Below are 16399 nucleotides of genomic sequence, written 5' to 3' on the forward strand. Positions count from 1 at the left end.
AACACATGCAAAGGTTGCCTCACACAAAACTTGCACATACTCAAAACGCACCACACATAAAACTCGCCACGGGCAAAACTCGCCATGTGCAAAACTTGCTGCACACAACTTGCTACACTAACCTGTCACATGCAACTCGACACACAAAAAGTTGCTACACGCATGTCGCCACACAAAACTCATCTCACAAAAGTCGCTACATGCATGTCGCCACATGCAACTCAACACACACAACTTGACACATGAAACTCGCCCTAAAACACACACAAGTCTGGTATTATCCTTCAAAAATAAAAATCTGATTAATAAGCAGACAAACTACAAGAGCAACAAATGTGCCATATAGGATATACGGCAGCTGTCAGTCACATGACCTGTCTATTATGTGTATGTGTGAGCTAATATATACTGCCAGGGGGAGGGCTTCCCGTTGGCGGGGGATTTATCAGGCTGCCAATTTAGCTTACAAATACTGAGGTAAAAATACTGACCAAATAACGTGTGAACGCGGTCTAATACAGGAGGAGATGACACACAGATATATACTATATACAGGAGAGATGACACACAGGTATATACTATATACAGGGGGAGATGACACACAGGTATATACTATATACAGGAGATGACACAGGTATATACTATATACAGGAGCAGATGACACACAGGTATATACTATATACAGGAGGAGATGACACACAGGTATATACTATATACAGGAGGAGATGACTTACAGGTATATACTATATACAGGAGGAGATGACTTACAGGTATATACTATATACAGGAGGAGCTGACACAGGTATATACTATATACAGGAGGAGATGACACACAGGTATATACTATATACAGGAGGAGATGACATACAGGTATATACTATTTACAGGAGGAGATGACAACCTGGTATATACTATATACAGGGGAGATGACATACAGGTACATACTATATACAGGGGCGATGACACAGGTATATACTATATACAGTGGAGATGACACAGGTATATACTATATACAGGAGGAGATGACATACATGTATATACTATATACTGGAGGAGATGACACACAGGTATATACTATATACAGGAGCAGATGATACACAGGTATATACTATATACAGGAGGAGATGACTTACAGGTACAAACTATATACAGGAGATGACACACGTATATACTATATACAGGAGGAGATGACACATAGGTATATAGAGGAGGAGTTGACATACAGCAGGTATATACTATATACAGAAGAGATGACATACAGGTTATATACTATATATAGGAGGAGATGACATACAGGTATATAGTATATACAGAAGAGATGACATACAGGTATATAATATATACAGGAGGAGATGACACATGGGTATATACAATATACAGGAGGAGATGACATACAGCAGGTATATAACATTTACAGGGGAGATGACATACAGGTATATACTATATACAAGAGAAGACATACAGGTGTATACTATATATAAGGGAGATGACAAACATGTATATACTGAGGTGAAATGACAAGTGTTAGGGGGGAATGAGAGGAGTGAGGGGGAAAATAAGGAGTGAGGGGGAAAATGAGGTGTAAGGGAGAAAATGAGAGGTGTAAGGGAGAAAATGAGAGGCATGATGGGAAAATAAGAGACGTGAGGTGCTATAACTACTATACAATATATACAGCAGCACACAATACAATAACCACAAATCACGAAGCCCAAGTTTAGCACCTGCAGCCCATCATCACTGTATAATGATCAAACAAAACAAAAATCTACAGTGTCAGCAGCAGCCCACCACCAGGAAAGGAGATGACCAGACTAGGGCACACTAAAAGAAAAGCCCCTTATACTCAAAACAGCATTATGGCAACATTCTGGACAAATCATTTAATGGTTATTGAGTGAATCCGACTCATGTCTTGCTGTTTTACTTGACTGGTTTACTATTTTTGCTTTTCCTTGTTCTTGCATGGATACTTTTTACTTTTTGTATGTTATATATGAAAATATTCAATAAAAAATAGTTTAAGAGACTAAAAGAAAAGCCCCTCCAAAGGAGAGCGGCCCTACGTATGCCCAGTCTCTCATACTCAAGAGAGCGCACCTTCCCCAGGTCACCGAGAATGGTCCTAAACACATCGTCCACTGGGAGGATTTTCTGTTGATACTAAGCACCGTGTGTTCCACGTGTGATACCTAACCACTGCATTAACTAAAAATAAGGTGCAGCGGTCCCTCTCGACCACCAAGGTCTCCGAATGCTCCATAGGCCTATTCCGCATAAGAGAGACGGGCCAGGCGAGACCAGCCAATGGAGTTGCCCACCCTACTGAACACCTCTATGTTAAAGGGAAAATGAAGCAGGAAGTGGTCCATGCTTTCCAGCATGGTACTACAATGCTCCCAAGGATAGTTCCTGTCCTCTGAGCTCCTACACTTCAGATTGTCCCACACACACAGTTTCCCATGGAAGCAGCGCCAAGCCAAGTCCCAAAACTTTGAGGGAATCCTGTTAGAATTCAAAAGATGCAAACCCACCCCAAGATCCCAACTTGGGCAATTTCTGAGTGCCAGAGGCCTCTGGAAATGGGTCAACAGAACCCTATTGTCAAGGAGTTTCCTTGGCAGAGTCCTGATCTCCTACATTCCGAGACCCCACCGGCAAATTACATTCAGAACCAATGTGGCGTAAGCCAGAAGATGTCCATGTGGTGTGCGAAGATCCTTCACTTGCCCTCCTGTCTCCCATTCCTGGAAGAAAGGCTGAAACCATCCTCTACAGGAGAATACCCACGGAGGAGCCCTCTCTTTCCAGAGGTTTGCAATGTTGATCTTAATGAAGGTATCCACAAGGAATACCACAGGGTTGACCAAACCCAAACCTCCCTCTTGACCAGGTACAGTCTATTCCTCCATAACAGTTGGAAGAACAAACTGTAGACCTGAGTCCAGAGAGGCTCCGGCAAGATGCACACACTGCCCAGATAAATCAGTAAAGGAAGCAGGTAAATTTTGATCAGGTTTACCCTTTCCCTTAGGGTCAAAGACCAACCCTTCCATTGGTTCACCTTCTGAGTGGCAATCGCCAGCCTGCTGTCCCAATTTTGTTTGGGGTAAACACCCTGGCCAAATTCGATGCCAAGGACTTTTGTAGAGACTTTGGATCCTGGAAGGGTGTCCGTGAGATCAAAACCAGGATCTCCTCCTCCCAGCCAGAGACACACTTATCGCAGGGGATCTTGGACCCGGATGCTTCCGAGTAGCAATCTACCTCTGAGATCAGCCACCCTGCCTCCTTGTAAGACTCTTAGAGTGGCTTCTGGTGCTGCCTGGTCCATCCCGATTCCAGCCAAGGGTCCACGCTCCACCCTCCTATGAAGCGGGTCAATCAAAAACATGTACAGCAGCATGCTCAAGGGACAACCCTGGCGAACACCAGACCCAACTTCAAAAGAGCTGCCAATCCAACCGTTCACAAGCGGGAAACTCTCTGCCCCACCCTACAAGGTCTTAAGCCAATCAACAAACCCCCCGGCAGGCCATATCACAGAAGAACAGACCAGAGGTACTCATGATTAACCCGATCAAATGCATTTGCCTGGTCCAATGACAGCATGTACTCCTTCCAGTGACCAGCCCTACCCTGCTCCACTGCCTCTCGGACACCGAGCAACACACTAAATGTGCTGTGGCCTGGAACAGAGCAATGCTGGGCCTCCGAAAGGAGTTGGGGTGCAAATTTCACCAGCTGATTAAACAGCACCTTTGCCAGAACCTTCCTGTCTGCATTGAGAAGCGCTATGGGACGCCGATTCTCAATGCAAGATGGGTCCTTTACCCTTTGACAAGATGATCAGGGAAAACCTCCTCATTGACTTCAGTAAGAGTGCCCAACGATAGACACTCAATGAATACCTCAGTCAAGAGGGGAACCGAAGCGTCCTCAAAGCCATCTGGACCAGGCAATTTTTTTTTTTGTGGGGGGGGGGCAAACCTTTCAGTCGCCAAGTTAGCTTCCTCTTTCCTGATCATCTCTGTCAAAATGTCAAGAGAGGGGTCTACCCCAGGTTCAGGGACAGCTTCAGCCAGGAAAGCCGACATCTCATCCCAATCAAGATCCCTCTTCCCCAAGAGGTGCGAGAAGAAGGATCTGACAACCTCCAGGATCCCTGATCTGGATCACCTCAGGGACTCCGTAGTGTCGACCAGTCCTGTAACAACTTTACTATTCACTGACAACTTGCAGTTTCTGTAAGGGTCCGGAGAGCAGTACTTCCCGTAATCCTTCTCAAAAACCAAAGTTTGGTATGTGGGCAACTGTACCACCTGTGCGCTTAAGTTTCACCATAAATGTGAATACCCCCGACAACATACCAAACTCATCACGGTTTTTCTTTGGCATCTCCACCACCTCTCCATACCGGCCAAGCCACATCATGATGTCATAACAAGAAAGCGACTCATTAAAAGTCATCACGGTCACTTTCTTGACTTGGTTTTGGCGAGATACCGCCTAAATGGCAAAGTCTTGCCAGCCGGGCTCATTTTTTGCCAACTTATAATTTGACCAGAAGAGCTCAAAACCCTCTAGCTGAACAAAGCTGACATCAAACTCAGGCGTGGAATAGGGATGTATCAAGGCATAGATGTCAGTCGCCTTGAAGCCCATCTTCAGCAGGAGCTTCACAACCTTAGCCCTTGGAGGACACGCATCACTGCCCCTCCACCGAAGACGAACCCATTCCTATGCACACTACTCAGCCCGACTGTTCGGAGGGACAACACTGCATCCCCAACCGGACCAGTGATCAGATCAACACCAACAGTATCACTATTATCCACCTCCATAACCCCTCACCCTCCAGCAACCACACCACTAGACAAAGAATTTTCCTCATTCATACCCACCACCACATTCACTCCTGCTGGTCCAGTGACAACAGGGGGTGACAGTTTGACCTCCGTATCATTAGGCATAAGAAGTTTAGTCTCCTCCACAGAACTGGAGGCGACCTCACCCCTGGTCTTATGTGTGCCCTCCGCATCATCAGTTGGTAATTTCCGCTGTTTCACGGTTGATACTAGACACCGCTGATCTTTTGCTGCTTTGAGGTGCCATTGATCCTTTATATCAGTATCTTGTTGACCAGCGGCGCCAACACAGAATAAGACTTTGGGAGGACCGGAACTCCCAGCCCCAGCAACCCCCTCAAACTGCCGCCGCTGCTCAACTAAGTGATCAGCGGCAACAGCATTCAGGGGCGCCGAGGCTACCCCTGACACCGGACCTCCCCCCCTCCCACTGAGGAGCGCACCACAGTATCGTGGCCTCACCGATCGCCCGCCGCCGGGCGGCACTCACTGTCCAGCCTCTCGGCTGATGCACCTCCTGCTACGTCGCTGTTACTACAAGCAGAGACAGAGTTCTACACCTCACTACCATGCTCTGTAATCTCCCTGCACCTTTGCACCGGATCCACAGCAGAACCCGGAATGGGCTGACCCTGCTGCCGACTCAGGGGGTACAGGGAGGGGGGCATACACATAGCTTACCGCTTCCTGCAACTTTGGCTTGGTGGTCTTCTTTGCCTTTTTCTTCTGGCTCCCAGGTGTCTCCTCTGGTAAATCATCACCAAGATGGAAGTTCTGAAGGCACACTGGGGACTCCAGGAGCTTAATCTCCGCCATTACTGCCCCTCCCTGGCCACTGTTATCACTGTTCTCCCCAGAGCCAGCAGAATTGCGCCCACATGTTAATGTTGCCTGTCCTGCAAGGAGCTCGCTGCACGTGGCTTGCGGGTGACTTTGCAGGCTGCCAGATGGGGCTTTTTTGCTGGTCATCATCCTCATGATTGTTATCATCCACTTGGCTCTCAGGCTGCAGCCCCATCTGCCTTTGCTCTCTGTTATCAGCCATTTCTCTTAATCTGTCCTCATTCATTAGTTTTTCCTTGAAGGGACCACTCTTCTCTTTGATGAATGCTTTCCTCACTTCAAGCTCATTAAGTTCATGTTTCAGTCTCCTTACCTCCACCTTGAGTTGCGTCTTCCTCGGTTTGGAGGAACCTACAGCTTTGGCGCTTGTGCAGCGCAGCTCTTCCTGGAGCCTTCTGATGGTCTTGCTCGCTTCTTCATACTCACGGAGGTGGCTCATGACCCAGGAGCCATAAGTGGACACAGACTCCCGGGATCTCTGCTGCCCCCAACCTTCTTCAGTGAGGTTGGCCTCACCTCCGTGAGCACTCAGCTTTCCTCCAGGAGGACCGCCAACTTGCACGCTAGCAGGCTTCTCATCCATATTGGAAGCCTTGCGCCTTCTCTGGGTCATTGCCTGGGACTTGGCTCCATTTCTCATCCCAGGAAATCCACTCCCTCCCAGGGTAGGAGAGAGAGCAGGTCCCCAGGTGAAGAGGTGGTGGTTCTCTGGAGCTCAGGAGCACACAGCAGGATCATTGGCGACCACACCCACAATTACCTGAGTGAGCAACAGCTGAACAGAGCTGCACTTACTATTCTGCTGGTGCAGTCACTGTGTACATACATTACTGATCCTGTACTGATCCTGAGTTACATCCTGTAGATCTTTTATTATGAAAATGAAAAACATAACATTAATAATAGCAGAAAACATAACAAAAATATTAGCCAGAAAATAATCAGTATACTGAACACTGGTCCAGCCGCTCATTCTCTCCTCTCACACATATTATACAGTATATACAGAATAACTACTTTGACTCTGGTCCGGTCACCAAACAAAATAATAATAACAAATAAAATAAACAATGGCAAACAAAAACTATATACATGAACTTTTTTATTTTTTTATTATTTTTTTTTTGTTTTAAATAAAATAACTATAAATTAAACAAATATATACTATACTAAACTATCCTTCATTCCCAACCCCCCGCACTGACCTGAGAGCTGGCCCTGCGTCTCATGCCTCAGTCCATGTCCAACGTCCATAGGCCAGATCAGGCAGTGCTAGTTTTCCCCCAAACAACCCAGTGTCCCATAGTCCCACAAGATAATCCCACCTCCCCCCTTTTCCCACCACCCAACCTAACACCTACACCCAAATCTATATCCCTATATACAATGTATACATTATATACAGCAGCACACACCACAATAATTACACATCACGAAGCCCAAGTTCGGCGCCTGCAGCCCTACATCACTGTATAATGATCAAACAAAACAAAAATCTACAGTGTCAGCAGCAGCCCACCACCAGGAAAAGAGATGACCCATACTCCAGACAGCGCACCTTCACCAGGTCACCGAGTATGGTCCTAAACACATCTTCCACTGGGAGGATTTTTCGTTGCGTCGATACTAAGCACCGTGCGTTCCACGTGTGATACCTAACCACTGCGCTAACTAGAAATAAGGTGCAGCGGTCCCGACCACCAAGGTCTCCGAATGCTCCATAGGCCCATTCCGCATAGGAGAGACCGGCCAGCCGAGACCAGCCAATGAAGGCGCCCACCCTGTTGTACACCTCTGTGTTGAAGGGACAATGAAGCAGGAAGTGGTCCATGCTTTCCAGCAAGGTACCACAATGCTCCCGAGGACAATTCCTGTCCTCAGAGCTCCTACACTTCAGATTGTCCCTCACACACAGTTTCCCATGGAAGCAGCGCCAAGCCAAGTCCCAAAACTTCGAGGGGATCCTGATAGAATTCAAAAGATGCAAACCCACCCCAAGATCCCGACTTGGGCAGTCCCTGAGCGCCAGAGGCCTCTGGAAATGGGTCAACAGAACCCTATTGTCAAGGAGTTTCCTTGGCAGAGTCCTGATCTCCCACATTCCCAGACCCCACCGACGAATTACCTTCAGAACCAAGGTAGCGTAAGCCGGAAAATGTCCATGCGGTGTGCGAAGATCCTTCACTTGCCCTCCTGTCTCCCATTCCTGGAAGAAAGGCTGAAACCATCCCCTACGGGAGAATACCCACGGAGGAGCCCTCTCTTTCCAGAGGTTTGCAATATTGATCTTAATGAAGGTATCCACAAGGAATACCACAGGGTTGACCATACCCAACCCTCATAGTCTCCTCGTATGGTAAGTAACCTCCCTCTTGACCAGGTTCAGTCTATTCCCCCATAACAGTTGGAAGAACAAACTGTAGACCCGAGTCCAGAGAGATTCCGGCAAGATGCACACACTGCCCAGATAAATCAGTAAAGGGAGCAGGTAAGTTTTGATCAGGTTTACCCTTTCCCTTAGGGTCAAAGACCAACCCTTCCATTGGTTCACCTTCTGAGTGGCGATCTCTAGCCTGCTGTCCCAATTTTGTTTGGGGTAAACCCCCTGGCCAAATTCGATGCCAAGGACTTTTGCAGAGACTTTGGGTCCTGGAAGAGTGTCCGGGAGATCAAAACCAGGATCTCCTCCTCCCAGCCAGAGACTCTCACACTTATCCCGGTTGATCTTGGACCCGGATGCCTCAGAGTAGCGATGTACCTCTGACATCAGCCACCCTGCCTCCTCATGAGAGGAAATAAACACAGTGACATCATCGGCATACGCCACCACCCTCAGAGTGGCTTCCAGTGCTGCCTGGTCCATCCCGATCCCAGCCAACGGTCCACGCTCCACCCTCCTAAGAAGAGGGTCAATCGCAAACACGTACAGCAGCGGGCTCAAGGGACAACCCTGGCGAACACCGGACCCAACCTCAAAAGAGCTGCCAATCGAACCATTCACAAGTGGGAAACTCTCTGCCCCACTGTACAAGGTCTTAAGCCAATCAACAAACCCCCCGGGCAGGCCATATCTCAGAAGGACGGAGCAGAGGTACTCATGATTAACCCGATCAAACGCTTTTGCTGGTCCAGTGACAGCATGTACCCCTTCCAGTGACCAGCCCTACCCTGCTCCACTGCCTCTCGGACACAGAGCACAGCACTAAATGTGCTGCGGCCTGGAACAGAGCAATGCTGGGTCTCCGAAAGGAGTCGGGGTGCAAATTTCACCAGCCGATTAAACAGCACCTTTGCCAGAACCTTCCTGTCTGCATTGAGAAGCGCTATGGGACGCCGATTCTCAATGCAAGACGGGTCCTTACCCTTTGACAAGATGATCAGAGCAGACCTCCTCATTGACTTCAGCAGAGTGCCCGAGGAAAGACACTCATTGAATACCTCAGTCAAGAGGGGAACCAAAACGTCCTTAAAGGTCTTATAGAATTCAGATGTTAAGCCATCTGGACCAGGCGATTTTTGGGGGGCAAGCCCTTCAATCGCCAACTGAACTTCCTCTTCCCTGATCATTTCTGTCAAAACGTCAAGAGAGGGGTCTACCCCTGGTTCGGGGACAGCTTCAGCCAGGAAAGCCGACATCTCATCCCAATCAAGATCCCTCTTCCCCAAGAGGTGCGAGTAGAAGGATCTGACAACCTCCAGGATCCCTGATTTGGATCGCCTCAGGAACCCCGTAGTGTCGACCAGTCCTATAACCGCTTTACTATTCACTGACATTTTGCAGTTTCTGTAAGGGTCGGGCGAGCGGTACTTCCCGTAATCCCTCTCAAAAACCAAAGATGCGTGTCTATCGTACTGACACCTCTTAAGCAAAGATTTCACTCTGGAGATCTCCTCGCGGCTACCTCCAGTTGAGACAAGATGCTCGAGTTTCCTCCTCAGACCCTGATACAGGCGGTACCTGCTCAGACTCCTGAGGCTCGAGAGCTGGCGGAAGAATCTCGCCACCCTTTCCTTGAACATCTCCCACCACTCTGACTTACTACTACAAAGATCCAGTAATGGTACCTGGCTCTGAAGAAATTCCTCAAAGGACTGTCTTATCTCCGCTTCTTCCAAAAGAGACGAATTGAGCCTCCAAAAGCCTCTTCCCATCCGGAGGGTCTCTGTAGCATTCAGAGAAAACAAAATTAAACAGTGGTCGGAGAACTCCACCTCAACAACAGACACTGCTGAAGAGACAGCTTCCTCCTTTAAATAAAACCTATCTATTCTGGACCTACAGTTACCTCTATGATAGGTGAACCCCTCGTGGCCTGGGGTGTGCCGAATGTGGACATCCACCAGGCGAGCCTCACTAGCTATACTATTAAGGGCGACACTCAGGGCCGGCTCCAGGTTTTTGAGGGCCCCGGGCGAAAGAGTCTCAGTGGCCCCCCCCCTCCCCCTTTAACACATACCACGATTCATGATGCCCAGATACAGCAGAGAAATATAGGTATAGTCCAATGCCATAATTCACTTCTTACATGAGTGATAGCTATTGTAAATTCTGCAGTGTATATATACAGGACAGGAGGAGTGGTACTGTGCGGTGTATATATACAGGGGAGAGGTACTGTGCGCAGTATATATAGAGGGGAGTGGTACTGTGCAGTGTATATATACAGGGGAGAGGTACTGTGCAGTGTATATATACAGGACAGGAGGAGTGGTACTGTGCGGAGTATATATAGAGGGGAGTGGTACTGTGCAGTGTATATATACAGGGGAGAGGTACTGTGCGATGTATATATACAGGGGAGAGGTACTGTGCAGTGTATATATACAGGGGAGAGGTACTGTGCAGTGTATATATACAGGGGAGTGGTACTGTGCAGTGTATATATACAGGGGAGAGGTACTGTGCAGAGTATACAGTGTGGCAAAAAAGTATTTAGTCAGTCAGCAATAGTGCAAGTTCCACCACTTAAAAAGATGAGAGGCGTCTATAATTTACATCATAGGTAGACCTCAACTATGGGAGACAAACTGAGAAAAAAAAATCCAGAAAATCACATTGTCTGTTTTTTTAACAATTTATTTGCATATTATGGTGGAAAATAAGTATTTGGTCAGAAACAAAATTTCATCTCAATACTTTGTAATATATCCTTTGTTGGCAATGACAGAGGTCAAACGTTTTCTGTAAGTCTTCACAAGGTTGCCACACACTGTTGTTGGTATGTTGGCCCATTCCTCCATGCAGATCTCCTCTAGAGCAGTGATGTTTTTGGCTTTTCGCTTGGCAACACGGACTTTCAACTCCCTCCAAAGGTTTTCTATAGGGTTGAGATCTGGAGACTGGCTAGGCCACTCCAGGACCTTGAAATGCTTCTTACGAAGCCACTCCTTCGTTGCCCTGGCGGTGTGCTTTGGATCATTGTCATGTTGAAAGACCCAGCCACGTTTCATCTTCAATGCCCTTGCTGATGGAAGGAGGTTTGCACTCAAAATCTCACGATACATGACCCCATTCATTCTTTCATTTACCCGGATCAGTCGTCCTGGCCCCTTTGCAGAGAAACAGCCCCAAAGCATGATGTTTCCACCACCATACTTTACAGTAGGTATGGTGTTTGATGGATGCAACTCAGTATTCTTTTTCCTCCAAACACGACAAGTTGTGTTTCTACCAAACAGTTCCAGTTTGGTTTCATCAGACCATAGGACATTCTCCCAAAACTCCTCTGGATCATCCAAATGCTCTCTAGCAAACTTCAGACGGGCCCGGACATGTACTGCCTTAAGCAGTGGGACACGTCTGGCACTGCAGGATCTGAGTCCATGGTGGCGTAGTGTGTTACTTATGGTAGGCCTTGTTACATTGGTCCCAGCTCTCTGCAGTTCATTCACTAGGTCCCCCCGTGTGGTTCTGGGATTTTTGCTCACCGTTCTTGTGATCATTCTGACCCCACGGGGTGGGATTTTGCATGGAGCCCCAGATCGAGGGAGATTATCATTGGTCTTGTATGTCTTCCATTTTCTAGTTATTGCTCCCACTGTTGATTTGTTCACTCCAAGCTGGTTGGCTATTGCAGATTCAGTCTTCCCAGCCTGGTGCAGGGCTACAATTTTGTTTCTGGTGTCCTTTGACAGCTCTTTGGTCTTCACCATAGTGGAGTTTGGAGTCAGACTGTTTGAGGGTGTGCACAGGTGTCTTTTTATACTGATAACAAGTTTAAACAGGTGCCATTACTACAGGTAATGAGTGGAGGAAAGAGGAGACTCTTAAAGAAGAAGTTACAGGTCTGTGAGAGCCAGAAATCTTGATTGTTTGTTTCTGACCAAATACTTATTTTCCACCATAATATGCAAATAAAATGTTAAAAAAACAGACAATGTGATTTTCTGGATTTTTTTTTCTCAGTTTGTCTCCCATAGTTGAGGTCCACCTATGATGTAAATTACAGACGCCTCTCATCTTTTTAAGTGGTGGAACTTGCACTATTGCTGACTGACTAAATACTTTTTTGCCCCACTGTATATTATATACACTGTATCTATACAGGCTGTGCTGGGGGCCTGGGCTGGGCGGCTGCTCTAGTATATATATATATATATATATATATATATATATATATATATATATATATATATATATATATATATATATGTCAGCTGCAGCCGCCCAGCCCATGGCCGCCCCCCCAGGTCACCCAGACTGTCAGAATATACAGCAATATAGCATGGCACTCACTCAGGTGCCAGTAGCAGCTCCTCCAGTCCGGAATCTGCCTGTGCCTGATTAGTTCAGCACTGCACACAGCCAGGAGAGCAGAGCAGGAGAACTCTCCGCCCACAATGTCACGCTGGCTGTGTCCTTAACCCCTATGTGCCTGGCCCTGCACTGACTGAGAAGATGCTTGTGCCAGGCAGGGCAAATTGAAAGGGTAGAAAGGGTTAAAGCGGCCAGATGGATGTATGACTGCGTGAGTGGACCCCCCTGTCTTGTCAGGGCCCCGGCACTTGCCCGGGTGCGCCGGGTGCTGACGCCGGCCCTGGCGACGCTATCATAAGTCAGCTTGTCTCTGGAACCTCCTCTATCTCGGGGCCTCGTGACAGCATTGAAGTCCCCTCCAAAGACAACCTGCCGACTTGTAAAAAGGTAGGGCTTGATCCTCATAAAGAGACACTTCCGGTCTCACTTAGATTGGGGACCATAAATGTTGATGAGCCGGAGCTATTGTCCCTTCATGAGGACATCTAAGATCAGGTACCTCCCCATTTCTAACTCAATAACCCGTCGGCATTCCACCGCTGCGGTAAAAAGGACCGCCACTCCGCTATACGGCTCGGCCGCAAAAGACCAATAGGAGGGCCCGAGTCTCCACTCCCTCTTAGCTTTAAACACATCTGCCATGTTTGGCAGCCTGGTCTCTTGCAAAAAGAAAATGTCAGCTTCAACCCGGCTGAGAAAATCAAAGGCCGAGATGCGAACTTGGCTTCAGGAAAATGGCCGTCGAGATCGCCATCTGCGCACGCGCGGCATCCTGCGGCCATTTTCCTGAAGCCCCGGGAAGCCGAGAAGAACCATCTTTGCACGCGCGGCCTCACAAAGATGGCCGCGCCCATCGATAAACGGCTGAATAGCGCAGATCGCGCTATTTTCCTTGAAGCTGCGCAGTGGATTTGCCACTTGGACACGCGCACACCACTACGCCACCAACGGAGAACTGGGGGAGAAACAGCGCTGTCACCACGCCCATATGACTTGACCAGCGTGAGTGACAGCCCAAAACGGCGACTTTACAAAGGTATTTCGGCAGCATAGGTGGGGAATAAAGGCTCCAAAAATACACTAATGTAAAGCCCAGCTCTGCCCCTATTTAACGCTATTTTTAGCTTTTCTTGAAAAAACGGGGTGACAGGTTCCCTTTAACTTATACTGAATTTATTGTCTGTACATGTCCCCGCTTAATTGTAAAGTGCTGCGGAATATGTTGGCGCTATATAAATAAAAATTATTATTATTATTATTATAGGTACCTTGGTCAGAGCGGGAGAAGATTTTTTATCTCCCTTCTTTCTCTTCTTTTTGGTGCTGAGCTTACGCTTGTCCTCTAGCCACATAGTAAGTAAATAACTTGGCACTCAACTTGGTGGATAGTGATAATAAAGAAAACAATTTTTATTACTTGAGTAGCAGTCCAGCAAAATAAACGTTTCGGTCAAACATTCAGACCTTCTTCAGTAAAACTGCATAAATATATAACAGAACATGACAATTATAATGTCGAAAAATATTAACAAAAAAAGGTAAATCTCATAATGTGGATATGTGATGGATGGGAAGGAAGGAAAGAGAGGTGGGAAAGAGGTAACATTTTTACATGCCCATCCTCAGCAGGAGCTCCACAACTTTAGACCTTGAAGGACACGCATCACTGCCCCGCCACTGAAGACGGACCACATTCCTACGCACACTACCCGGCCCGGCTGTTGGGAGGGACCACACTGTATCCCCCCCTCTTTGCTCTCGGAAGGCCCCGAGGCCATGCCTCTCTATCCAGAAGAATAGATCAACCTCTCGACCCTCTACTATTAGTGATCTCTCCCCCCTCTTTAGAGCCTCCAGGAGACGCCGTTGCAACATGCCGTCCCCAGAGCCCGGAGACGAGGAGGATGCCCTATTTCCCCCGGAGGTGACAGCGGCATAACTCCTGACAGATGCTGCCGCCACTGGGGGGGAAACAACCGGACCAGTGACCACATCCACACCAACAGCATCACCATTACCCACCTCCATAACCCCCTCACCCTCTACCAAACCAGCAACCACACCACTAGACAAAGAGTTTTCTGCATCCATACCCACCACATTCACTCCTGCTGGACCAGTGACAACAGGGGGTGACACTTTGGCCTCCGCATCATCAGGCACAAGGGGCTGATTCTCCTCCACAGAACTGGAGGTGACCTCACCCCTGGTTTTATGTGTGCCCTCCGCATCATCAGTTGATATTTTCCGCTGCTTCATGGTTGCTACCAGGCGTCGTTGATCTTTAGTTGCTGTGAGGCACCGCTGATCCTTAGCATCAGGATCTTGTTGACCATCGGCACCAACACAAAATAGGACTTTGGGAAGACCGGAACTCCCAGCCCCGGTAACCCCCTCACACTGCCGCCGCCCCTCACCTAAGTGATCAGCAGCAACAGTATTCAGGGGCACCGAGGCTATCGAAGCTGCCCCCCGACAGAGGGCCGCTCCCCCCTCCCACTGAGGAGCGGACCACAGTATCGTGGCCTGATCGTATGCCTGCCGCCGGGCCGCCCTCACTGTCCAGCCTCTCGGCTGATGCACCTGCTGCTACATCCCCGCTACTACAAGCAGAGACGGAGATCTGCGCCTCATTACGTTGCTTTGTAATCTCCCCGCGCCTTTGCACCGGATCCACAGCAGAACCCGGGCTGGGCAGGGCAACAGGGCTTATACAGCGAGCTGACCCTGCAGCCGACTCGGGGTACAGGGAGGTGGGCATATACATAGCTTACCGCTTCCTGCAGCTTAGGTTTGATCTTCTTTGACTTTTTTCTTCTGGCCCCCAGGTGCCTCCTCTGGTAAATCATCACCAAGATGGAAGTTCTGAAGGCACACTGGGGACTCCAGGAGCTTGATCTCTGCAATTAGCGCCCCTCCCTGGCCGATGTCACTGTCCTCCCCAGAGCCAGCAGAACTGCGACAAGATGTCATTGTCGCCTGTCCTGCAGGGACCTCGCTGCACGTGGCCTGTGAGTGACTAAGCAGGCTGCCAGGTGGAGCTTTCTGCTGGTCATCCTCATCATCATCATCATCATCCACCTGGCTCTTAGGCTGCAGCCCCATCTGCCTTTGCGCTCTGTTATCAGCCATTTCTCTGAATCGGTCTTCATTGATAAGTTCTTCTTTAAATGGTCCACTTTTTTCTCGAATAAATGCTTTTCTTACCTCCAGGTCATTAATTTCAAGCTTCAGAATCTTTACCTCCGCCTGGAATTGCGTCTTCCTGGGTCTAGAGGCGCCTGCAGCTTTAGCGCTTGTGCAGCGCAGCTCCTCCCGGAGCCTTCTCAAGGTCTTACTAGCATCTTCATACTCACGGAGGTGGCTCATGACCCGGGAGGCATAGGTGGACACAGACTCCCGGGGTCTCTGCAGCGCCCAACCCTCCTCAGTGAGGTCGGCCTCACCTCCGTGAGCACTCAGCTTTCCTCCGGAAGGACCGCTATCTTGCACGCTAGCAGGCTTCCCCTCCATGGAAGCCTTGCGGCTTCTCTGGGTCTCTGCAGACCTGGGGGGGGAGTAGGAGCCACATTGCTGCGACTCCTGGTGGAGCGTCTCACCCCCGAATCTTCTGATGTGCAGGCTGGTTGCTGGTTCCTTCTGCCCCCCGCCAGCCTGGTCCGGAAAGCAGAAGCCTGGGACTTGGCTCCCTCACTCTTCCCAGGAAACCCACTCCCTGGGTAAGAGAGAGAGCAGGTCCCCGGGTGGAGAGGTGGTGGTTCCCAGGAGCTCAGGAGCACACAGCAGGTTCAGCAGCCGCACCCACAATCAGCACAATGAGCAGCAGCTGAGCAGAGCTGCACCCACTATTGGGTGAAATCCCAAGAAACAATGAAAACCCTATATTAAGGGTCACCAATCTAACCCAAGAAGAGGTGCGAAACCGGCTAAA

At 48.7% G+C, this 16399-nt stretch overlaps 1 protein-coding gene across 1 annotated transcript in view; it reads left to right on the forward strand.

The window, feature by feature from the left end:
• Positions 1–15540, forward strand: part of TTC24 (tetratricopeptide repeat domain 24) — a 74693-nt gene extending 59153 nt beyond the window's left edge. Inside the window, exon 11 of the mRNA XM_069727916.1 lies at positions 15297–15540. Coding sequence (XP_069584017.1) covers positions 15297–15312 — 16 coding nt within the window. The 3' untranslated portion in view covers positions 15313–15540. The remainder of the gene's footprint in view (positions 1–15296) is intronic.
• The last annotated feature ends 859 nt before the right edge of the window (positions 15541–16399 follow it).

The sequence above is a fragment of the Ranitomeya imitator genome, chromosome 1 (genome assembly GCF_032444005.1).
Source record: "Ranitomeya imitator isolate aRanImi1 chromosome 1, aRanImi1.pri, whole genome shotgun sequence".
NCBI lineage: Eukaryota > Metazoa > Chordata > Amphibia > Anura > Dendrobatidae > Ranitomeya > Ranitomeya imitator.